At 43.1% G+C, this 25,547-nt stretch overlaps 2 protein-coding genes across 3 annotated transcripts; one reads left to right on the top strand and one right to left on the bottom strand.

Annotated features, from left to right (window-relative positions):
• Positions 1-2,183: 2,183 nt before the first annotated feature.
• Positions 2,184-6,260, bottom strand: rab5if (RAB5 interacting factor). Its single transcript, XM_005940252.2, has 4 exons — positions 5,940-6,260; positions 4,822-4,925; positions 4,572-4,701; positions 2,184-2,425 (listed from the first exon to the last, which is right to left on the bottom strand). The coding sequence occupies exons 1-4, from the start codon at positions 6,045-6,047 to the stop codon at positions 2,384-2,386; spliced, it is 384 nt and encodes a 127-aa protein (XP_005940314.1). The 5' UTR covers positions 6,048-6,260; the 3' UTR covers positions 2,184-2,383.
• Positions 6,261-10,683: 4,423 nt separating this feature from the next.
• zhx3 (zinc fingers and homeoboxes 3) lies at positions 10,684-24,961 on the top strand. Of its 2 annotated transcripts, none has more exons than XM_005940253.2 (7): positions 10,684-11,223; positions 17,007-17,923; positions 18,048-18,155; positions 18,231-19,799; positions 20,405-21,121; positions 22,921-23,206; positions 23,685-24,961. In XM_005940253.2, exons 2-7 carry the CDS (start codon positions 17,183-17,185, stop codon positions 23,693-23,695), a joined length of 3,432 nt encoding a protein of 1,143 aa, XP_005940315.1. In that variant the 5' UTR covers positions 10,684-11,223; positions 17,007-17,182; the 3' UTR covers positions 23,696-24,961. The 2 variants fall into 2 exon arrangements, with proteins under 2 accessions (XP_005940315.1, XP_005940316.1); XM_005940254.3 differs by lacking the exon at positions 10,684-11,223 and adding an exon at positions 16,617-16,853.
• Positions 24,962-25,547: the final 586 nt, after the last annotated feature.

Below are 25,547 nucleotides of genomic sequence, written 5' to 3'. Positions count from 1 at the left end.
ATAAAGCTCAGTTGTTCAGTTTACTTTTTGAAATTTTTTAGCTTTAGTTTTTATTAGTTTCAGTGTTAGTTCTAGTCTTTTTATTTATTAATGTATGTCCGGGGTGGGGAACTCAAGGCCTCAAGGGCATATTTGCACTGCACAAGACACTAAACAATGTGAATTGCACAACACTGGTCATTATATTCTTCATTTCCAGTTAATACTTGTACAGCTGCTGTTATTGTGTATATATATATATATTTATATTTCTTCATACATTCTTATATAGTTCTATACTGTGTATTGTGTATTTTGTTGTACAGTTATTTTTTTTAACTTTAATTTATATATTTTATCTTATTCCTTCCTAGTTAAATTTACCCTTTTTAATTTTCATATTTATTTCCTATCTTATTCATAGCCTTTTCTTTTTAGGTCACGAGCAGTTGTCTAAGCATTTCACTGCATATCGTACTGTGTATGACTGTATGTGACAAATAAAATTTAAATTTGAAATCAACACCGTGGCATGGCAACATTTGCACTGTCTGGGAATGATCAAGGAAAAGCTGCTGGTGACCTTTTACCACTCCACAATAGACCGTGTGTTAACATGGTGCCTCACAGTGTGAGATGCTGACTGCTCAGTAGCTCTACAGAAGGTCACCCCCAGACCGGCCCAAAAATAAATAAATTAATAAATCAAAAAAAAAAAAAAAGAAATCACTGGCGGCCCCTTTAACATTAAACACACGCTACCTTTACACAGAGCCCAAACATTGTAAAAGACTGCTCCCACCCTGCCTACCTGCTGTTCAACCTCCTGCAGACACCGCAGGTAAATAAAAATTTGTGGCCATTACCTCTCGCAACTTTACATACAAAACAGTCACAGTAAGCACTCACAAATATTCTTCCAATGACAGTTTCAGTTTTCATTCAATCACTTTTTAAATTTAGATTCAATAAACAAGAGACCACCTCTTTGAAAATGGAGGCCAAATAAAGCCCATGTTTAATGATTCCCAAAATTTTGATCAGAAAATACAAACCTTTCAAACACCAGCTGCATATCTAATATAACAGTACCATTGCATTAACTTTGCATGAACTGCTTTTTTTTTTTTTTTTTTTAAAGTTCTTCATGATAAAATACTGAAAAATGTTTAATCAAACAAGGCATAAATACAAATAAATCTGCATAATACAAGCTGGATTTAAGAAAGGGGACAATGCAGACATTTTACAGACAAGTTTAAATTAATTTCAACACAAGAACTAAGACTTTCTCATACGTAGCTTCCAGATCAAAGACATTAAATTTAAATAATTCTAACAGATCAGGTTTGACTTAAATCTGTTAATTGCATATGACCACAACATGCAAGTTTCCTCACTTTTTCCACTGAGGAACATGTATGGAGAGATAAATTTGATAGTTATCTGTTCCTGCAGCACATTGACACTAGTGACACTGAGATAGGATATTAGCCAATACACGCTCTTACAACCAGCATTTATTTCAATATTAAAAGTTAGACTCCAGCTACAATTTTCACATTCGTTAAATTTGACAGCAGATCTTTAGAAATACTAAGAAATTGAAGGTTTATATCCACTTGAGGGGGGTGTGGGGGGTGGAGTTCTATTTCACAAGAAAACATAACTCCAGCCTTCAAAATACAGACATACATATACTGTAGCTGGTAACCATAACAGTAAGCTGTAATATGCTGTACTTTAAGGCAGCTAAGATCTTAAAAAAAAAACAAAAAAAAGAAAGAGACAAATATACATAAGGTAGATTGGGGGATTAACAGTGAAGCCACAGATTGAATCTTTTACTAGTACTTCTGTTCATCCGGTATGGTGGATTTTTGTCCCTGAAATAAAAGGAGACATTTAACATTCAACCGTGGACTGATTGAACCCTCTCGACTAAATGATGACACGCTGTTTTTACTGTCCTGCACCTGTCACCTGACTGGCCAGCCCGTGAGCAATAACCCGCGAGAACAGTGGCCATGCTCGCTATTCGTTTCCGCTTCACCCCGAATTTGATGTTCATGTCGCTCATCAAGCTACTGTTTACAAAAATTGATACCGATTCAACCAAATGGTTTCCTGTGCCTTTAGTGTTTTAACAGACAAGTGTTGAAGGAAATGAATGAATCAAATATGCCTTCAATAGAAACTCAAAAAAAAAAAAGAAAGACAGTATTTGAACATTTTCATTGCGGTGTTCTTCCTGGATCTTCCAAAGACAATTCCCATGATGCACTGCACACTGAGAAGTCATACTTTATGTAGTAGCACTGATAATCCCATACCACTGAGTTCTTGTATCTTGACAATTTACTTTAGCAATGTTCAATGTTTTTAGTGTCTTACAGATTCCTCCTCAGTCAAAATGTAGAGCTGTGTAAAAGATTATCCACACCACCTGATCAAGAGAGAGAGAAAAAGATGTGATTACACTGACAATCAAAGCGTGGGCCTCAGAGCTGACAAATTTCAAACTGAGCTGAAGAAAACCATCAGATAGCCTTAAAAACACTGATGTAATACAGAACTTTTGGTACCTTCACACTGTATCATATTCATCTCTCACAAGAACATGTATTTATGTTGTAAGGTAGACCCTACAATAATACATACAGAGAAAAACCCAGCAATCACATGACCCCCTATGAGCAAGCACTTTGGCAACAAACCAAAATTTTCTGGTAATGGTTCTCAGCACATATTCTCTCTTCTTTTCCAAAACAAACTTCCTGCAGGGCTGTGAGGCTTAATACACAGAATTAAAACATAACCATCACAAATTTGGATTGAATTTTAACAGAAACTTGCTCTTTGTAAATACGTTTGGATTTACTGCATATCTGGGGGAATATCACAATGAAGTTGGATGAGAATCTTTGTTTCCATATTGAAACTATTATATTTGTGATGCAGTCACCTGATTTGGACCATTTGAAAGAATGTCATGTGCTTGGCATATGAGAAACTATAAATAGCACATCATTGCCCTGCCTGCAAAACTGTGGTTTCTACACACACGTATGAATCTGCTGTCAGATGTCGGACAGGCAAATATTTTAGAGAATTCAAACAACCATCAACATCAAGCTACACTCCTGAGTGTCTGTACTCAGAGCCACAGTGCCAGATATTTAATCTAAAAAGGACCTAGTTCAATGAGGTGGTATTTTTTCTTTGTTTGTTTGGGGTTTTTGCTCTTCAAAAACAGAAAAAACATCTACAAAACCACCTTAACTACATCTCACAATGCATTTAGAGAAGAAGAAAAAAAAAAAAACACAAAAAAACACAAGAAAACCCCATCCCTACTAAGGAGCACATATTTCCCTGGATTTTCTTCCTTGGCATTTGGAAGGTTTTTGTTTGTTTGTTTTTATTTGATTAACTAACATGTCAGAGAGTAGGGTGAAAATTAATATCAAATACTATAAGAAGAAAACAATTAAAAAGCTTTAGACAAAGAGCTGAAATGTGATGGATCACAAAAATCTGTAAATGAAATAAAAACTCAGGGGAGGGGGGGGGAAAAAGGGGGAGGAAAAAAAAAGAGAATATGGAGGTTTAAGGTGACGGTGTTTTTGGTAGTAGCAGTTTAACATCTGGTCCTCATCTAAAAATCAACCAACTGTAAACTTTTAAAGTTTCACTGCATTTCACTCAGAGGTTTCCTTTCTCCTGGGCAGTCTAGAATTGAAAAAGTACTTCTCTGTGTGTTCATCTGTGTTTGAGAAGCAATAAACTAAAAAGAATTTAACATAATTATGTGTAGTAGCAAAAATCCACCCTACAGGCCTGTGGAAAAAGCCTGTCGCCTTCCTCGTGTATAAAAAACACACATGTTCATTTATGATGTTTTAAATTAGAATAAATATAACAAAATATTATTTTTATTATATTTATCATATCACTGTATATAGCGAGATGACAAAGAACATCAAACTATTCACTAATGAATACATATTTATTGCTCGCCTTTGCAAGCTACATATTAATCATATAAGATAGTCATTAACTACAGGCACTGTTAGTGTAATTGCTTGATGAACACTTATTTACAATTATGCATTTCAACAAATTCCAGCGACACCAAAGTGCCACTGCACTAAAGATTTAATCTTTCATCCTATTTGTAACAGTTTTGCATTTTAGTGTTACGTTCATTGGGAATGGAAGAAACACAAAAAAAAATTTAAAAGATCAATAAAAACAGCACGAAAAGCCCAGACAGTGGATGCTTTTAACACTCCGTTTCACTTCAGCTCTTTGTATGTTTGAATTTCATAAATTTCTGTGGCTGGCTGACGGATCAACGGCAGCACATACTTTGTACACTGCCTCCACTGACACAGCTCTCTAGAGGTAAATGGGCCATCCTTGAACTGCTAACATATTACAAATGTGCTACCCTTGCTTAACCCAATGTGACATCTAACATGAATTTACATGCATGTACACCAGGAACCAAAATAGCCTATTTTGAAAGTCTAAGAAGTTTTGTTATACTTCAACAGTTTATACATTTTGAAAGACATTACTAAACCCACCAGAAACAGGGCAAAAGATGTCATGAAGCCTTCTTTGGTGAGTTCCCACGTGCCCCCATACTCTTCCTCATCGATCTGCTGAAAGCTGCTGAAGTATACATACAGGACGCCAGCATTGATAATGCAGAATCTAAAAAGCGCACACAAACACACAAAGATGTTAGCTTTTCAGTGTTTCCTTTGGTACAACAGGATATGTAAAGGGTCAGTGAAAGATGTCAGGTTTAGACAAGCTGTACACAATACTTACATGGCTATTCCCAGAAACCCTTTTAGTGGTGCTACACCCCACATCACACCAAGGACAATTGCAATAATTTGTCGGAGCCAATAAATCACATCTAAGAACTCGTCCTGTGGAATAAAACAAACATTTTATTTAACAGGTCCTAAAACAGCAAAACAGCCCAAGACCATCACACCACCACCACCATGTTTGACTGTTGGTATGATGTTTATAAGAAATGTCCTGTTAGTTTTATGCCAGTTGTAACAGATTTTGTGTCTAATCAGTTCAGAGAATATTTTCCCACAAGTCATGAAGATCATCAAGATGCTTTTTGGCAGATGTGAGACAAGCCTTTGTGTTCTTTTTAATCAGCAGCTCTCCAATAGATGCAATTTTTGACCAGTCTTTTGTTGCGGAATCATGAACATTGTCCTTAACTGAGGCAAGCGAGGCCAGAAGCTCTTTAGACGTTGTTCTGGGTTCTTTTGTGTCCACCTGGATGAGTTGACAAAGCACTCCTGGGAAGGCTCACCACTGGGCCACCACAGGTTCTCTCCATTTGTGGATAACGGCTCTCACTGTGGTCCACTGGCATCCCGAAGCCTTATAAATGGCTTTGTAAACCTTTCCAGACTGTCAAGATTCTTATTAGGTATGTAGCGGGGGGGATTATTTTTTCCACTTTAATAAATGAACTCATCTTTTAAAACCTGCATTTTGTATTTACTCGGGTTACCTTTGTCTATACAGCACTGTATGTTGACACACTCAGCTACATGTTCTGCATCCAGTACTGAGTATACCACTAAAATAAATACATTTTAGTGGTATAAATAAATTCTCTTATAGGGGCATGTCAGTGATATTATCGACCAACCAATATATCAGTCAGACTTTGAGAGGCTAACAATATTTATTAGGAAATGAAATTCGTTATGAATAACCACAAACAAGAGCAATATCTGAAAGTAGGGCTAAATCACCAAGACGATTAACTCTACTCCCTTTAGATCTGACAGCTAGCCCAGATTAATCCTTCGCAGCCATACCTCCATGACTGCCACATTACACGCTTTCACAACTTTGAGGCGACTAACAACAAGAGCACTAACATAACAAAAAAGGACAAACTGACTGACCTTCTCTTCCCAAACAGCGTTACTGTTGAAGGCTTTGCTCCATGTGGACTGCTTTACACCTCCATTCACTAGATGACTTTCTTCTTTCCGCTTTGAAATGCTCGTCATTCTTTGCGCTTTCTTTCAGCGACACACGTGGAAAAGTTACACTCCAAGCTCGGTGACACCTACAGGTAGATTTCACTGTTCTTCTCCGACCGGAGGCAGAAAGTGCTAGGAAGTATTTGAAGGTATTAAGAAAATCTACGCTTCGCTGAGCTGACAGGTTTCAGAAGCTAACCGTAAAAGGGAGTCTGAGCATGCGTAATATCGTTTGAACCCAGCCAGCGACGGCCAATCAGAGAGTGCGACGTTTCTGCGCCGCTATTCCTCGGAATCGCTATAAATTCCACAGCGACCTCTGATGGTGAAACTCAGAAACTGACACATATATTGGCATCTATTATATTTAGTCAGCTTCTCCATTTCTATTACAGTTAAATCTGCCATCTATATTGATAAGCTATCCAGAACTGTATATGTAATTATCTTATTATTACCTTTTGTTTATCCAAGTAAAAGTCTCACTGATTAGACGTTGAAGTATTAACTAACTTAAGCTATTATTCTGGGCTGATTCTTTCAACCATTTATTTATTATCTCCTTTGGTTTTTGAGATCTGGTTTTAGTGACTTGGTTTAGTCATTTTTATTTTCAAAGTAAATCAGAAATCTAAATGGTAAATGGCCTGTATTTGTATAGCACTTTACTTAGTCCCTAAGGACCCCAAAGCGCTTTACACTACATTCAGTCATTCAACCAATCACATACTGGTGATGGCAAGCTCCATTGTAGCCACAGCTGCCTTGGGGCGCACTGACAGAGGCGAGGCTGCTGGACACTGGCACCACCTGTAGGCAACAGGTGAAGTGTCAGAGCTGGGTGACCAGCAACCTTCCAATTACAAGATGAACTGCCAACTCTTGAGTCACGATCACCCCAGAGAGATTATAGTCCTCGTCTGACCTGGGAAAGCCTTGGAAGCCACCAGGAGGAATGGAAAATTGTAGCTGGAATACCCTGTGTAGGATACTTCAGATACGCAGAAGAAAATGGGTGGATGGATCTTTGAAACTGCAGAAGTACCCCCAGAGTACAAATACGCCTCCTTGAAAATCACTGTTGTAATGTTGACAAAAAGTCAAAAAATTCAGAGTATATAAATTACTGGCATGCAGCTATGAAGACCAAAAAGGTGTATTTTTATGTAAGCTGCATAAAAAAGGTTCCATGGTTATTTTCCTTAATCCTATGATTATTCAGAGATCTCCACATCAGAGACTTCCACAAATAGCACATGTTAGCTCATGGAGTGGCACCTAATGACTAATCAACTGATCTGTTGATCTCAATAAGCCAACCTTTCATTTGGTCTGTGAGACCGCTGCTTTTTCTTGTTTGCTGAAGAACTGTGGCAGCTCTGAAGTATATTGCAAAACTAGGGGATAGTAATAAGGACAGTGTTCTGCATGTCTTGTAGTGAGAAAACATCAAAAGCGCTTCAGTGGATGTGAGCATGTATAAAAACAGAGAAAGGTGTTTCCCTGCATGCTGTGTCAGGACTTCTCCAAGGTATCAAAATAATTACAAGAGGGGGTTTTTGGTCTTTTTTTTTTTCTCTCATGTGAAATCCTGGATTTTTTTTTTCTTCTCTAGCACCAGCTTGTTATATAAATAATACATCATAAAAAATGGTCGTTAGAAAAAAAGTTTGGGATCCATAGTTATATATAGCCTATGCAGAGATTTCCTAAAATAGCATTTACCGCAAGCAAGCTGCAAGATTTATATGTTTTGATTAAAAAATGAAATCACAGAAATAATGTGTGACTTAACGAGCTTGCAAAGAAAAGCGTCTGGACTTCTTTAGTTCCCCTGTGCATAAAGAAGTCCAGACGCTTTTCTTTGCAAGCTCCTTTGACTACGATGACCTGGATGACTGAGAACCTTCACAGACGTGTGACTTAACTGTAATAACTGATGTAATATGAGTTTTTTAGCTGACAAATTGATGAATGGATGCTTGCTTACTTCTCTCACTGGCTGCTCTGACAGTCATAGAGGTACTTCTCTATACTGTCCAGCAGAGGGCTTCATTTGTTTTGATTGAGCTTCACCCCATTGAGTTCAAGTCATATCTCATAGCAACCCCAACATATAGCATGATAACTACAGTAATCGTGATTGTTTAACCTAAACTGACTTATTCGATTAATCAATTAATCAGTGTAAAATAGTTTATTCCTCTTCTTGTTCTTTTGGCTGCTCCTTTTGCCTGCATTTCACCCTATCTCTACCGTCCTTAGGCAACACCCACACATCTTTGTGGTCTTACTCTTTTCTTCGAGCCTGGAACTCCACATCCTGCATCCTATATCCACTCTTTCTAATCAGGAAATGTCCAAGCCTTCTCCAACTTTGTCTCCGAACAGCTCAACCTGAGCTGTCCCTCTGACATATTCATCATGTCCAACCCCATTCCCTTCTCACCCCCCACCTCCATCTCTTCTTCCTGCCTTGTTGTCAGTGCCACTATCTTCAAACCTACACCAAAGCAGGTCTCACTAACATACTGAAAACCTTCTCTTTCTATCTTGCTGCAAACCTTCTGTCACAAATCACCCCTAGTCTTGTCTCCACCCACTCCATCCTGCCTGCACTCTCTTCTTCACCTCTCCTGTGCACTGTGTATTAGTTTGGGTGGTTGTATTTAAACTCCTTCACTTTCACTACCTCTGATCCTTGCATCATTACTGTTACACCCACCTTTATCTCATTAGCACAAGTATTCTATCTTGTTTGAATTTCATTCCTCTTTTTTCCAGAGCATACCTCCACCTCTCCAGGCTCTCCTCCACCTGCTCCTTACTCTCGCTACAGATCACAATGTTGTCTGTGAACATTATAGCAGTGTCTCACTGTCCCCATACGTGTGCTGCACCACCCTCACGTATTTCTCAGCCAGTTCTGACTCCCTCATTCAGTACCACAGCCCCTCTCTCAGCACCCTATCTTATGTTTTGTCTACATCCACAAAGGTGGTGCAGCTCCTTCTGACCTTCTCTGTACTTCCCCATCAGCACTCTCAAAGCAAGCATTGTACCTGTGGAGCTCTTTCTCAGAATGAAACCATACTGCTGCTCACTGATCACCTTCTTAACCTAGCTTCAGCAACTCTTTACCATTTCTTCATGTTGTGGCTCATCAGCTCTGTAGTTACTACAGCTCTGCACATCACCCTTATTCTTGAAAATCTGTCTCATCACACGTCTTCTCACGCACTCCGGCATCCTCTCACACTCCAAGATTGTGTTAAACAATGTGGTCAACAAGTGCACTGCCCTCACTCCTAAACATCTCCTCTATACGTATGTCAGCTGAACAACTAATGTAGTCACTGCAAATAAAGCAGTTTGGCAAAATAATTGATTAATGTGTCTGACTAGTGACTCCAATATATTATTAATGGGTCTCTAATGTTAGCTACAGTTTATTTGTTGCACTATTGAAAACCATTAAGAGAATTTCACTTTGACTCTTTTAAGTTGACCCACCGAGCAGTGACTCATTCAGAAAGATGTGGGGGATGTGACATCGTGTTTAATTTGAAGCTTACTGAACATACATATAACAAACAGGGCCCAATGGAAAATCAGTAACACTAGAATACTATATGATGTGTTTTATCTGCTTTATCAGCTACAAATGAGTTTACACGAATGTCTTTAAAGTGATGCTCCCATGCAGCTGCTTTTTGCCGACTGGCTTTGCACTGTGGTCCATTTTGTGAGCATTTCTGACTTTCCTGGGTTTTGGTTGTCTTTCTACTTTAGTCAGTTTAGGGATTTGTGATGCGAGTTCACCAACGTGCATGGAAAGCTCTCAGGTTTAACAAAATACCCGTTACAATGCAACAGGCAGCAAAACTAAATTCTTTTAAAGTTGCCTCAAGTGCTGGGCCAGCTGAGGATGTGGTTTATGTTGCAGTTGAATTGTAACACCAATGTAGAGGATATGCTGGTTTCTGTCCTTTTATATAACAAATGTTTTCAATCCCTTGCACCAACCTCCAAACCTATGGGAACAGAGCCTTCAGTATGCTTTGCAGCACCTCATCACTTCACCAAAGCCTTTAATTTCTAGCCTTTCTGTTTATTTATATACTTTTGTTTATTTTGACTCTTTTTTTGAAGCTATAAAGAGTTATTATTATTAAACTTTATTATTAAAGTCAAAGCTGATGGCAAAGTCAAAGTCATTATTATTATAGTCATTGTTGTGAACAAAGGAAGACTATACAGCAGCCTGACGAAAAGAAATTAGCTTTTACCTCACCTGTACTTAATAAACTGTCATTTGAGTGGTCACCCGGCAAATTTAAATATTTGTCCACTCAGCTTCAAAGCTCGCCACTCTCACAGCACAGATAACTGCCCGTTCAGTGAAATCCATAAATTGCAGGCTATGTAAACTGAGATTTGCGTAATTACAGCTAAAAGGTCACGTGGACTAAAACACGTCTAACTGTAGTGGGTGTTTAATATGTTTGAATGGAGCTTTAAGAGCAGATTCATATTTATTGTGAGTCTTTATTAACCTTTTGCCATGCACCCGTTTGGCTCTATCTCTTTAAGAGCGGCTAGCCCACCTGGGAGGGGAGAGGAGAGGAGAGGAGGGGGGACAGGTGTGATGTGTTGTAACCGTTACCGTGCACGGTTAACGGTGCTGTGACCCTTTCAAAACCTCAAACACGGACCCCCCACCTGTGTAGATAGGATGGGATGGGGTGGGGTGATGGTGTTGCTGGGTGAGGAGGGGGCGTAGGGGGTCAAAGTCAGTACGGGATACGTGAGTCACTTCATACTCTGTGCTCGGCGGAGCTCGAGCTCTCACGCCAATTCCACCGTCAGTGACGTCGGCGTCACGTGTCTGCCTCTTCCCTCGGTACGTCCGTCGTATTTTCCTCCCCTTTCACTGCCTGCTGTAACACAGAGCCACTCGAAATAAACAAGCGCAAAAAAATAAGAGAGGGGCCGTTGTTGTTGTGAGAGGGAGGGGGGGACCGGTCCGGCTCCAGTCACGTTTATTATTATCAGCGGCCGATTGTCAGAGGGGTCCTTACACCTATAAGTTACCATCAGAGAAGCCCAAAGCCGACCCCGTCCGTGTCTGGCTCCACTGAACCCGCACCAGTGTAAACTTTTTAATACCTGCGATGCATACGCTGAGCTCCGACAAAGCGAGGTGAGTGTGCTTCACTGATACGCATTTACTTAAGTGTTCACCTTTCCTAAACTTGTGCGCGAGCTGTCTTACCTTTACGGGCTTGTGGCTCAGCGGCGCTGGCCAGCTGCATGTCGCCTGCTTAAAATGGCGACAGCCAACCTGGGGGGGTGGTAGAGAGAGTAGTTTTTTTAAAAGCTTGGAGGGGGGCACGGCTTACCTTTTTTCCTCCTCTCTCTCCGGTATGAATTGGTCGTAGTGTTCAAACCTATAATGCAGACAAGCCCTTTAAGTTGGGGCTCACTCCGCCTAACTTGAGCGGAAGATGAACACGCATCATTTTTCGGAAATATCTGACGCTGCTGCGCTCAGGGACCGAAACATTGCAGCGCAGACTCTTATTGTACCTCCTATTTTCGCGGAATATCACCGATTAATCACCAAATTAGCGCCAATTAGATGTTGTCAGGGTGCACTGTAGCCCCCACCCGCTTACCCGGAAAAAATCCTGTAATATGTCCTGTAAACAATGCGCTGAATTTCCAAAATTTCTTCCAATCCGTCAATCCGTGCTATGAATGAAGTTTGGGAGTCATTTTTAAAAGTCCCAGTCACTTCCATCATATATCTACCATCTATTTAATTTTTTTTTTAATTTAGCTTGAAAAATCTGTGTGTGTGGACCTTGGTTTTAAATGAAAATCACACCTTTTTCTTTTCTTCCACCAGCTGAGTTTGTTGTTGTTGTTGTTCTCTAGCAGCCACTTGTCTTATTTGTTATTTCACTGTTGTCATGAGTGAGTTTGACTGCAGGGATTAGAGCAAAGATTTCCCACACCGCTAATTTGTGTCTGATGTCCACGTGAGTCCCAGGCACGGACACTTAGCTTAATCCAGCTCACCTTTTTACACTTTTAGAAACGGGCCAGGTTTTCCACACTGCTGCTCAGATCACACGTGGATCAGCTGTGAGGGGAGCTGTAGGTGATGATTAGTATTGTTATTGTTGTTACTATCTTGCTGTATTTCTTTGTGCTGGTGTGCTGATGGCTGTAGATTTCAGTCAATAGTACACTCTACCCCCCTCCTCTTCTGCCATCATCATCACTACCACCTCCACCTCCTGGGCCCTGTTTCCCTCCCTCCTTTCTCCTCCCTTTCTCTTCCTATTTAGGTTAGTAGCTGACACAGGTTGAGTGGCTTTGTGTGGAAGGATTAATCAGTACGTCGCTTATTTAAAATCCATGGTGCCTTTGCATATTTTAGACAACTTTTTAAATGCTTTACTGGCAACCCTTGTTAAGTATTAAATGTTGTGCTGATGATTTAATAAAGCTGAACAATTCTTGGAGGGTGTCAGTCTGTAGGTAATGACTTCCCATCACATCTGTGCCCGCAGACCCATGTAAGACAGTTTATTTACAGATCTCTACCAAGTATGGCCACACACAAAAAATCAAAAACAGGAGTCATCTGCTACTGAAGAGCCTTTTCACGTTCTTGGGGAAGAGCAGAGTAAGCCACTCGCACAGCCACAGCGTTCAGGTCTGGGTCAGCAGCGGCAGCAGCCTCTTGGCTCTGCTTGGCTGGTTAACAGCTTGTGATGTCAGCCATTTTAGGTTGGACAGCACAGAGGCATGGTGCTCCGCCATTTTTCTCTCCCTCCCCTCTCAGCAACCCAATTTTAACGCATGCACCGGCAGCGGCCACAGCAATGCGGCCGTGCACAACCCACACAGCCACACGCTCCCTTGACCTGAGACTCAGGATCACATGAAAATGACACTGCGCTGTCACTGAGGCTCAGAGGCGCTCTGATTGTTGCCTGCATTGTGTGCGAGCCGAAGAGGGAGTAGAAAGAAGTTGGGCTGCAGAGAACCTGTGAGCATTTCTAGTGGTGGGTTGTTCGAGAGCAGGGGTGTATGAGCGAACAAGACCCTGAAAATGATTGATGAGAGAAGGTTAGCAGCTTAAGTCGTTTTTTGTTTGTTTGTTTTGAGGCAGAACAAAACACAGCGTAGGATTTTTATTTTTATTTTTTTGAGGGTGGGCTTGGGGAAAACGCGCAGGGGCGAGAGGTTGTCATCTCCTGAAAGGATAGCATCTGGCAGATAGGCCAGGCCTGTTTATGCGCTCATGGCTGCATTGCCTACAGTGACTACAGGAGCCCTGCGTGACTTTAGGGCCCTGTAGGCCGAAACACAGGAGCCCCAGAGCAGTAGCCCGGGCAGATGCCTGAACCAAGACTCACAGACACTGAGTTAACAGGAAGAGACGCCATCAGCTTTGGAGAGTAGTGTGCCTTGGCGACGGCGACCACACCTAGCAGGGAGACATGAACACTGCGTGAGGGAGGCACTGAAATAGGAGCAGGGCAGGGACTCTCCAAATACCACTGACAGGGGCGTGTGGAACAAACAAGCCCCGCTAGAGCCAGAGACTGGATGGCATAGGAGACGTGTGCGTGTTTACCCACATGCGTGTACTTCAGAGAAATGAGCTGGTAGGAGAGAGAAAGAGGGGGTAGGAGGTGGTTGCCATGGGGACAGTAACACACCAGTGGCGCTGCCGACCTGTCTCCCTGGGCCAAACTTGCTCTGAGAGGAGGAAGCGGAGGGAGGGGAAGCAGAGGCTGTTTGAGAAAGGGAGGGGGAGTGAGGGTGAAGAAGACGAGGAAGAGCGAGGAAACTAGGAGAAAGCTGCCTGTGCTGTACACCTTTTCGTCATCCTACTGGGAGAACATTTGTTACACGCACACATCAGTGTTACACCTGCATTCTCAGCGAGGTGACGAGATGACTAGTTTAGTTTGTGTGAAGCTATACAAAGGTGTGCGTGCGAGAGAGAGCTATTATTGGTCTGTGCTCAGAGGATCCATCCCCAGCCTAGAGGAGAGTCAGGCCACCGGATGAAAGGAGGTCACGCCTTGCTGAGCCAATGATGACATTAAGAATAATACAGGTTATGAACTGTGAGGTCAAAAATAATGTCTTTGTGTGTCACTGGGAGAGCTCTCTGACTCTCACACACAGGAAAAATTGCAGCCTGACTACCTCGATAAACAAGCCTCACACAGAGGCATTTAGCCAGCCTCCCCCACACGCCACACACACACATACACACACTCACCAAGAGCTCACACGCACCCCACTCCTACCCCCCACCCCCTCTACTCTCAATCTCACAGGAAACCAACACATGCAAATGCTGACACACACATATAACAGACACGAACCCACCGTCCCCTGCATGGTCAGTCAACGCATGTGCGGCATTCAAATGAAAAGTTTTCAGCTGATGCGCTCACACCCATGAGTCAACAGAGAGCTCATCTGATCCTGGCATGAGCTGCCCATTTCGACTCGCCAATTATAGCTCGGGCTTGTGCTGTTTTGATGCTCACCTGTGTGCGGCTGTATGTGTGTGTGAAAGAGAGTGAGAGAGGCCTCTGCGTCTCTGCTGGTTGCTTTCGCATTCGCTGAGGCCCAGGGCTTATCTGGAGTTGTGTTCGCACAGATGTGGTTTTTGATTTTTCACAGGCCCATCACAGTGTGATGTGTAAAGTTGGTAGTTGCTGTCTGTCAGTCAGTGTTTGCAGCTTTTGATCAGTCGTGGAAATAGGATTACATACTTAGCAGCTCTGACATTGTGTTTTGCTGGGTGTCTTAGTGTTAGTGATTATTTTGCACATGCCTGCTGACTGCACGGGTGTGCACGCCACATGCAGGCGCTGAAGCAGGACTCCAGGTTATGTCCGCTGGCTGAATGTTCTGGGCTTTTGCAGTTCAGCAGGGAGGGAGGAGAGGGAAGGACTGTGATTGTAGTTTGGAGCTAGAAGGGGGCTTTGAAGCGCGGGGGAAGGCAGGGTTGTGCAGGCTAGTTGGAGGGGGGTATCGGGTAGGAAAATTCCTCACTGAAACACCTCAGTGCTTCCTCAACGATAGTTAACAACTCTCCTCACCCCATACCGACTCGCCCATCCCCCACCGTCCTTTCCCATTCGCTGTCCCTCTCCTCTCGCCTGCCATCCGCACCCAGCAGAACCACGTGATTGATGGTTGAGACTGCCCACCCATAAGCCTTTGTGTCGGTCATGTGACCAGCCAGCCTTGGCAGAGTGGTGCCCCCTGATGCAGAACTCAATGGCAGGGGGAGTCGAAGGGGTGCACAACAGCCCAAGTTGGTGCACGCGGGGTGGGGGACAAGGGGCATCACGTTCCTTCCACAGTAGCAAACTTAATTTGCCTGTTAACCCCTCACATTCAGATCCAAAGAGAGGGGACCAGTCTTACTGTTCAAAAAAATAAAATACAATAAATAAAGAAGATATAATTTGTTTTGAGTCCAGCAATGTTTTCACAGACTGCTCAGAAAACATTTTACTATTACCGTAGCAGTACTAAGGCAGACAGCAGATGATGGGAACTTTAACTTGCTTTTGCCGCCTCTGTCTGGGTTGTCGTAGGCTTCTGAGTGCAGGAGAGTCAACTCTGCATACCTGTGCTCGGTCACAGTCCTCGTCCTGCAATAGTTAACTGGGTTTTGAATTAGTGTACTGTGATCTTTTCTATGGCAAATCGAAGATCTGCTAATGTGTCTGTGGGCACTTTAGAAAGAGGACATTCATCATTAGCGGATTTGTCGAATGGAGACATCGAGCTTGCTGCTCACCTTGTCATAAGTGAACAGCCTCGTGCACAATGAGGCTAAGCATCTGAAGGTATACCATCCCCTCACCCCCCAGCCAAGTTTAATATGAGCATGGAGTTGTTCTGCTTGCATGCACGAAAGGGTTTAAGCTTTTGAGCGCTGAAATGTGAAAACTGGATGTGTTTGTGAAGTATCTGGGCTGGACTGGGTGAGATTTTAAGCATTTTCCTGTTGTGTTTCTCTAAGCCGCTGAACTTTGTTGAGCTTTTGCTGCTCTGCGCATGAGGTGTCATGTCAGGGCAGAGTGACTGGGAGAGTAATTGCCCTAGAGCTGTCCTCTAGTACTGCATCACTACCTCTCAGTGCGAAGGAAGGAAGGAAGGAGAGGGAAAAGTCTTCCAATAGGAAGCTTTTTTTTTCTTAATGGAGACAAAGAATCTAAGAGGTGTTGTGAAGGTTTTAAGATTTAAATTCTTATATAGGTGTGATTCCTGTCTGTACAGTGTGTACCATTGTTAGGATGGAGCCATTTTTCCGCAGAACATCTGTTCATCTGAACTGCTCAACTGCCCAGATGTTACGTGCACTATATTGCTGTAGGAATTTAAATAAAGATATTCAGTTAAACTACAGAGGCCCTGGATTAAAAAAAAAAAAAATACAGAATGTGCCCTCTCTGTTGGGGGTGTGTCTGAAAGAGGGGAAGTGAGACCGAGTTGTGTGGGGGGAGGGGAAAGAAGGGGGTAGGACAGGAGCTCTCTCTACAAGCCATCAGTGAAGATGCAGAGTGAGCTTGTGTGTAGGCCTTCATAAGAGAGACAGCCCTGGGTTTCTCTTATCAGAGGTTTTGAGCAGCAAGATCTGTGGATTTTAAAGCGCTCGAGCTCAATCTTTCCACGAGGTGTCCTTTATTACCTGTGCTGTTGACATTTTACCTGGAAACGGCGTCAGCAATGATGTGTTTTCCTCTGCTGAGATGGACCTGGGTTTTGCTGCGCTGAGTAAGATATTTCATTTGTTCTCAGTCGCCCAACTCATTTGCACTCAAAATGTAAATTTTCTCTCTTTTGTGTGTTTGTAACTCACCAAACCACTTGACTAAACTGTTGGCTGGTGATTGACAAACTAATCAGTGTTTCACTCTCTTTTTGCAGGATTTCCCGAAAAACTCAAGTGATAACCACAAGTGGACCCACGGACAAGACCCGCCACCCCCCTTCCCCCATGCCTGGTCTATAGTCAACGAGAAACCCATATTCTTTTTCACACCTCACTCTCAGCCATTTGACCACTCCTCCCACCCCCAGCCCCATTTTTTTTTTTTCACACCATGGCCAGCAAAAGGAAGTCGTCCACTCCCTGTATGATACCTAGCAAGATTATTCGCCCGTTAGAGGAGGTTGAGCAGGACTCTCCTGCTCTCCGTCAGCCAAGGGTTTCTGGCAGTGACACACAGAGCCCCTTGGACCCTGGAGAGTCTTCCAAACCAGAGGCGGGGGATGCAGTCAAAGATGGTGCAGGCAGTTACACATGTAAGCCTTGTAATTTCGAAACGCATGACCTTAACTTATTTTTGGATCACGTCTACTCCGGGCACCCAGACTTCCGTGCTGACCCCAGCTTCTTTTGTGTCAGCTGTGGGGTTTCAGCACCCAAGTTTGAGGGCCTAGCATTGCACAACGCCAGGGTTCACCCCAGCACATTGAACACCACTCTGCGGCTGAGAAAGAGAGACAGGAGGCTGGTGGTGGAGCAACATCTGGTGGCTGGGCCAGAGAGCGGGAAGGACAGTGAGATTTCTATCACTAAAACCCCAATTATGCGGATGCTGAAGGGCAAATCGGAGCCTAAACGGATTGTGGTGTCTCACCCAGTCTCCGATGAGGCGTCCTCAGACCCACACACTATCTCTGCATCTAGAGAGACTGAGAGAAAAGAAACTGCCTCAGTAACCGTTGCCCATGTTCCTACGATTGTCCACAATGGAACAACTAAGGTCACACTTCCCTCAGCAATCCAGATAGTGAATGGCTCAGGAGCATTACCCATGTTAAAGACACCAATCACGCAGGTAAATGTCAGTTTTTATTTCTCCTGGGTTTTTGGTTTTTTTTTAGATAAAACATGTTTTTAAAAATATATATATTTTTATTGGAGTCACTTGTTCTGATTCTTGAATGTGTTTTTTTTTCCAGGTGGTTTCAGTAGTTCAAAACAGAAACCTTCATCATTCTGCGCCAGTCACCGCCTCCTCAAATATTTCCTCCAGTTCCTCAACTTCCTCCTCAGAAAATCTCCCAAAGGTAATTCTTTCTATCCAAATCTTATGAATTTTTAAATGTAAAATCAGTGGCTGATATTCAACCTTTCTCTCTCAGGTAATGATTCCTTTGAGCAGCATCCCTACCTACAGTGCCTCCATGGATTCCTCTTCCTTCCTGAAGACCTCCTTCAGCAAATTTCCGTACCCCACGAAAGCTGAGCTCTGCTACCTGACTGTGGTCACAAAGTTCCCAGAAGAGCAGATCAAGATCTGGTTCACAGCCCAGAGACTGAAGCAAGGCATCAGCTGGTCTCCTGAAGAGATAGAGGAGGCCAGGAGGAAGATGTTCAACACCATAATACAAACGGCACCTTCCAACTCTCACAACCAGCCACAGAGTCACCACAGCCCAGCCCAGCAAACCATCACAGTCCTGCCTGCATCACTTGGGGCCACAGGGATCCCTCACATCCTGCAGGGGTCTCTCGTCGGCCAAGGAGGGGTAATCGTCACACAGCCGGTCATGGCAAACGGTATCCAGGTTAACAGTACTCCTGTTGCCCTAGCTGTCACACCTAAGCCCCAGGCAGCAGCGCGGCCTATGATGCAGGCCCGACCTGCAGCGGCCCTGGTGGCAGACAAAGGCGTGAGCATGGTGGTCGGGTCAGTGGGAAGCAGCAGCACAGGAACGAATATCATTAGCAGCTGTAATAGTAGTAGGAGTGGGGGAGGGGGCACTAGCAGTGCTCTTAGCAGCAGTCAAACTAGCGTGATCAACCTCAGCTTGGGAACCAGTAGTCATAGTAATGCTAAGGTGAGCAGTGTCAATGGTAAAGACAGCAGCGGTAATGTTGACTCCAGCGATAAGGGCAACGGTGATGCAACTGGGCATGTAAATGCCAAGAACACAGATGTCAGCAATGCCAACAACACCAGCGTGCTGCAGAGTGACAACAAAGTAACCACAGAAAGCAAAAACATCACAGACATCAAAACCGTCAATGGCAACAGTTTACCGAAGAGCAAAGATGCTAATGGGAGCAGCAGCAAAAATAGTGAGACAAGCGCAGATGACGTCGACCCCTCTGCCAGTGACTCCCCACCCATGAAGATGGAGGAGGCTTCTTCCCCTGCCTCCAAGTCTTCTTCCCCATCCCCTGCATCTGCTTCGAGCAGCACGCTGGGATCCAGGACGCCCGTCAACCCCTTCCTGGATCCCAGCTTTTACAAAGGCAAAAAGTCTCAGGAGCAGCTCAATGCCCTGAAGGACAGTTTTCAGGTGTGTCAGTTTCCCGACCAGGAGGAGGTGGACCGGCTCATTGCGTTGACGGGGCTCACAGTGCGAGAAGTTCGCAAGTGGTTTAGTGACCGGCGCTACCACTTTCGCAACCTGAAAGGTACACGTGCCGGCTCAGGACCGCAGACTAAACCCGCCACCACACCCGGAACGGGCAGCAGTCCGAGTACGCCAGGAACAAGCGCCGCTGGCAGTGCCAACCCCATCGATCTGTCAGAAAGTAGCAACAACTCTGGTGCGAAAACTCCCCAACACAGCGCTGCACCCCTGAGCCCATCCGCATCATCACAGACACCCACCTCTCCCACCACACCTTCCCGCCGACTCCCCAGGCCACCGTCACCTGATTTCACAGCCATCCGCTACAAGGAGAGAGAACCCCACCAGGTGAGGCCTTACTACGCAAGCTTCCTGTGTAATATAAGTGTAATAAGCTTAGCAGGTGGCCAGGTTTCCTCACTGTTTTTTGTCGTGATTACTCAGTTCTGTGGATTTCCACATCAAAGTCTGTTTATAAATGCAGGGGAGATCAGCTTTCTATTTGTAAGAGTTTACTTTTGTGGCTCCAGATGGAGCTGCACAAAATTAGATAAATAGTGTGTCTCCGGGGGTGTAGACTTCATCTACATTAGCTGCTACTACCACAACAATCTTGAATGTGCAAGTGAAATGTAAACAGTAAAGTTCAAACCTAAAAGAGGATATGTTTTATTTTCTTTCCATGCACAGCTTATAAGATGAATAAGTGAATTAGTTTTTGGTCTTGGAAGGCTTGAAAAATTGTAAAATGAGGTATTCAGAGTTTTGTTTTGTTTTTTAAACTACAAAGATGATGTCTTTAAATATCTCACTCTGTCTGAACTGTTACAGATGCTAGTTTTATTTTTAACTTGAATAACAAAATCATTAATCAGATATCTCACACATGCCAGTTCTTTGTCTTCATTGAAAAAAAGACGATACTAATAATTAACTTGCGTTTATTATGTTAGGTTAAAGCCCTAGAGGGCAGCTTTTCCCAGAACTCAGACCCATCAGGCGAGGAAGTGGATAGACTGCGGTCTGAGACCAAGATGACCAGAAGAGAAATCCACGGCTGGTTTGCTGAGAGGAGGAAGAGAGTGGCAGCTGAGAAAAAGAAAGAGGAGGCTGAGCGGGCAATGCGAGAGGAGGAGGAGGGTGAGGATATCGGGGTTGATGGAGAAGAGAGGCAGAGAGATGAAAGTTCAGGGGAACCAAAAGTCAACCCCATTAAAATAAATCTGAAGATGCTGAAGGTGACAGAGGCCAATGGGAAAACTGAGAGCGAAGGGCTGGATAGTACGGCCGCATCCTCCCTGGGTCCTGCCTCATCTGCCACCCCCAAAACATCGCAGACCTCCACGCCAACACCCAAACCAGCTCACTCCCCCAAACCTACAGGCGTCCGAGGGAAGAAGACAGCGGACCAGCTGCATCTGCTGAAACAAGTTTACGCTCGGACCCAGTGGCCCAGCGCCACTCAGTACGATGAACTCATCTCAAGCACTGGGCTGCCCAGGCCTGAAGTGGTGCGCTGGTTCGGAGATTGCCGTTATGTGCAGAAGAATGGGCAGCTGAAGTGGCTGGAGTCGTACCAGAACATGGCTCTGGAGGAAGACCTACAGAAGGGGAACGTGCACGTCCTCCAGGCTCACCTTGACGTCCACGGAAGGCTGGAAGACTCGCAGGTATCAACAGCACCAAACATTTTTTTTATAGCTCAGTAGCTGAGAAACACAGGAACCTGAGAATCAAACGATTTCTCTATTGCTTTTATAAAAGCTGACAGCATATCCTCTAATTATACAGGCATGTCACTCCTGAAAGTCACACTAGGCTTTTAGAGTTCCACTTTCAAAATGCTTCTGTTGCATTAGATAGATATTTTGGGGATTTTAGGTGTAAATAACTGAAACCTCATATGTGATAGAAAAACCCTGACTCACTTCCTGTTATATCAATGTTAGGGGCATTCGCTATTTTAGCAAATCATCTCCTCTGGTTGGTGTGTGTGGTTTACTCATGATTAAAGTGTTATTTTCCCATCAATTCTTTCAGTGTTGACCTGCGAAGGCAAAAGTATTGCTTTATATATTTTAATTTACATGTTTTTCTGGCAACACACTTCAAACAAAATTAACCCCACTCATTTTTCTATACACTCCTGTATATAATCCAGGAAGTGGATATGGGATTATGTGCTTGATTGGAGATGTTGTGAGGTCATAAGGAAGGTTTTGGGTTGCAAACAGTGAAAATGTTGGATCCATTCAAGGGTCTGTTGGAATTTGATTGGTAGAACTGGGGTCATACCTCAGGAGGGCTCGAGCTTGAGCTTTTTAGAAGAAAAAAAACATGTTGGCTAATTGATGCTTTTGTTTATTTGTTTCGTGGTCATTTTACTTTTACATGAAGTAAAATGCATTTATTCCAAACCAAGAAAAGGAAATGCAGGATACAACGGTATCATGTGATGTAATTCTGGATACAGTTCACCAACAAAGCAGTGTGTGGATTACATCTTATTTTATAAGTAAATATATGTAAATGTCTCTGAAGCCACTCTGACACATGCATTCCTTTCTATTAATCTGTCAGTGTGTCACCTAGTAGCATTTGCAAATCGATTTCAATCCACGTACGTTTTAGTGAACAACTGTAATCCAGCCTGTTTCTAAATTGCAATAAAAATTTATTTATTCATTCATTTTTTTTAATGCATTCTTCATGTCCTGTCTGGACAGGAGTGAGACCTCTCGATCTCTCTCAGAACTCGTTCTTGGTGTCAGGAGGAACTAAAACAAAGTCATAGCTACAAGTGCACCAATTTTTTTTTTTCTTTTTGCACATGTGGCTAAAATTTGATCGTGTTGCTCTCTCCATCTCTGTAAGTAGCTTTAAAGAGCTTTGACAAAAAAGTGAAAGAGATGAAAAAAATGGCATTGTGTGAACAGAAGCAAGCAGTGCTACTTGAAGAGTTTCATTATTACAACATAACATTTTTGTTCAAATTTACACTTGTGTTCACGAGTCACGTAAACTGAGCTGCAGGCTCATGTGAACATCAGGATCTTTGATGAACATTTTCAAATTGCAAAAAATCTTCAAATTTGATCCTTTTTTTTTTTGCCTTAATATAATTGTTGCCATTTAGCATCAGCATCTGTCTTCAGATTTTCATTGATTCCTAAATAAATATGAACTAAATATGTACATGTATATGCAACTGATATAAAAATGATATTAAAACTTTAGAGTTCATTGAAAATCAAATAAGACGTTTTAGACTAGTGTAAGATGTAATATTATTGCAATATATTGAGGGTATTTTCAATAACATGTCATTAAAGGAAAACTGTCTAAATTCTAAAAGAACTGGGTTGCAAGCAGGTATGAGTATGAAAAGGTGAAATGTGTCATCTAAGTGTCCACTTTGCACCTAAAATAACCGTGAACCTTCCTCTTGATTCCCCTTCTGTATGCACAGTTGCAGGAACTTGCTCAGAGTAGCAGTTTGACAACAGACTTGGTGCGACACTGGTTTACCACTAAGGCGTCTTTGCAACAAACTGCCGCTGCCAGTGCCGCTGCTCATACAACAGGAACGCGACCGGTTGCACCGGGTGTGGCTGCAGAGCCACCTACAACAGGATCCTCCCCTCCGGAGTCGCAGGCAGGAGGTGGGATGGAGGAGAAAACGGAGGCATCGGTGTGCAGTGTCGCAACAGAAGCAGAGGACGCAAACGCTGACGAGACTGTGAATGCTACTAAAGGTAATCTTCATCAGCGTAAGCTCTCCCTGCAGGGTCTGACCAAATATCCTGATTTGTGCAATTAAACACCTAAAGAAAAGCTGCAGAACTTCTAAAAGCAGAAGCAGAAGGTGTTTCATTATGAAAATATTATTTGCGCCTCCGTAACAATTAATTTTATTCGTGGCAGGGTTTAGGTGTTAAAAGGTGATAATTAGAACACACCTAAATGTTTATGATCGTCACTCAGGTGATATAGAAGCGCTAAGATAGAATATACAAACACACACATTCATCATAATTATGAGTAATGAGGCATGCTGTGGCAGGTTTTTGTTTCAAACCAGTGCGTGTGTAACTCCAGCACACTGTGTGTAGCAATGAAGGAAATTCAGACGTGTTTTCTGGAGCGTGTTGTCAGGGTGACAGATTTTTAATTTCTTTTTCCGTTTTTTTTTTTTTTTTTAATTCTTTCTTCTTCTTTTTTTAATTGCAACAGGAACTGATTGAAGAGGCCTTTTTGTGCGAGGATGGAGTTGACATCGCAGGTGGTCTTTGTTCCGGGAGCCTGACTAAAAGACGGCAGATGCGTTTGTAACAAGATCACTGGAAGGAAATGGATCTTGGAGCCACCTCCACCCATCCCTCCCTACTCCCCCCCCACCCATCTCTCCCTCTCTCTGTCTCTCCTTACCGCTTACACCCCTCGAGGTGGGCATGACACCCCACATCCCCCAAACCGCCTACATGAGATGGACACTATAGCAGCCCCCCTGCCCCTGCCAAAATCCACCCACCCAGCCGCCCACTCCCTTCTCTCCTTCTCCAGTTTTGTCTAGATCTCCACTACAGCTCTCCACTATTCTCCCCTCCGCCATTTTCCCTTCAGGAGAAAGTAGACACTGAGGTGCAGGAGTGGAGGTGGCAGTGTAGGCGTTCAGGCTGACAGCGTTTTGCTGCCATGTTTTTTCCAACTGCCTGCTGTGATGGGGGTAAAGGAAGGGGTGGGAAGGAAAAAAAAGAGAGAGGGGTGGATGTGTGGAAGCAGAAGAAGAGGGAGAAAAAAGTGTGTTTGAGACTGCAAACTTGGCAGATGTTGATCAGGTGGGGGTTGGGTTTGGACTCTTATCGACTAAGCTGAGACACGATTCAGTGAAGCGTTGAGACTGTTCATTGTTTGTTTTTTTTGGGGTACGAAAAACTGCAGTTTTGCTGCAGGGTGCTTGCCTAGGCCTTAATCGTAAATCAAATCAACCTTATTTTCCCATTGTGCCGTCTTCATGCTGCTTTTTTTTTTTCCTGCATCACAAACTCTGACTTCATGCTTGCAGTTTATTTTAGAAATGTGCTAGCTGCCCTGTTCACAGCAACAAATGTGAAAAGCAGCACTGACGCTCATTCAACCTGAGGTTATTTTGGAACATGTTTTTGTTCACACTTTTCGTAGCTGTACATACTTTTCATTTAACATGAAATTGCTCAGCGTGGGACGACATCGGGGATTGTTTCATCCAAAGAGGGCAAGCACCCTTTAGGGTCTAAAACAAACAAACAAACAAACAAAAAAGTGACACAGTATATTAGACTACATGACATACGGTTTGTGTTGTAGCATCAAGTGCTTCTTTACCTATCGGATATGTACGTATATTTGTTTTTATGAGACTTTGTTATGAAATAAATCACACTGTAAACAAACTGTGAACTACCAGAGTTCCATAGGCTTGATGTATAATTTTTACAGATGGCATTTCAGAATAAAAGCAATGTCAGAAAGCTGTGGCTCAGTGTGTCTGTTCATAAGTAAAGTTTTCTACATGGCTTACAGCACTGAGGCAAATTAAGAGGACTAAACCTCAAATAAGAACACTGAGGCCTTATGATGAAAGATTTACCTCATAAGTAATTTTAAGTCCCTGTCGAGCTAGCTTTGTTGCAAACACTCAGCCACTTTTTTAAGGTACTGTTGTAATTGCTCATTAACACAAATCTTTAATCAGTCAATGTAAACATGGTCAAGATGACATGCTTGGGTTCAAACTGACTTTAAGTGACTTTAAAAGTAGTATGTTGTATGGGCTAGTTTAGGGGTGTCCAACTCCAGTCCTCAAGAGCTACTGTCCTGCAGCTTTTAGATGCATCCCTACTCCAACACAGTTGAATCAAATGGTTGGATTACCTCTTCAGCATGCCATCACGTTTGGCAAAGGCCCGATAAACAATCCATTTATTTGATTCAGGTGTTTTTTTAGCAGGGATGCATCTAAAAGCTCCAGGACCGTAGCTCTTGAGGACTGGAGTTGCCCATATGGAAAAGAAATAGTAAAAACTTTATGATTTACTCATGAAAGTGGCCACTTTC

The sequence above is a fragment of the Haplochromis burtoni genome, unplaced genomic scaffold (assembly GCF_018398535.1).
Source record: "Haplochromis burtoni strain Fernald_Lab_line unplaced genomic scaffold, NCSU_Asbu1 Contig_287, whole genome shotgun sequence".
Taxonomy (NCBI): domain Eukaryota; kingdom Metazoa; phylum Chordata; class Actinopteri; order Cichliformes; family Cichlidae; genus Haplochromis; species Haplochromis burtoni.
The sequence above is the reverse complement of the archived record's forward strand: the minus strand, read 5'-3'. Positions and strand labels throughout refer to the sequence as shown.

Bases quoted from the DNA above. Each gene is read 5' to 3' on its own strand.
- zhx3 (XM_005940253.2), top strand. From the start codon at position 17,183: ATGGCCAGCAAAAGGAAGTCGTCCACTCCCTGTATGATACCTAGCAAG. The intron at 17,924-18,047 runs GTAAATGTCAGT...TTTTTTTTCCAG, and splicing joins TAAAGACACCAATCACGCAG to GTGGTTTCAGTAGTTCAAAA. The intron at 18,156-18,230 runs GTAATTCTTTCT...TTTCTCTCTCAG, and splicing joins CCTCAGAAAATCTCCCAAAG to GTAATGATTCCTTTGAGCAG.
- rab5if (XM_005940252.2), bottom strand. From the start codon at position 6,047: ATGACGAGCATTTCAAAGCGGAAAGAAGAAAGTCATCTAGTGAATGGA. The intron at 4,702-4,821 runs GTAAGTATTGTG...TGCGCTTTTTAG, and splicing joins GGGTTTCTGGGAATAGCCAT to ATTCTGCATTATCAATGCTG. The intron at 2,426-4,571 runs GTGGGTTTAGTA...TCTCTTGATCAG, and splicing joins CATCTTTTGCCCTGTTTCTG to GTGGTGTGGATAATCTTTTA.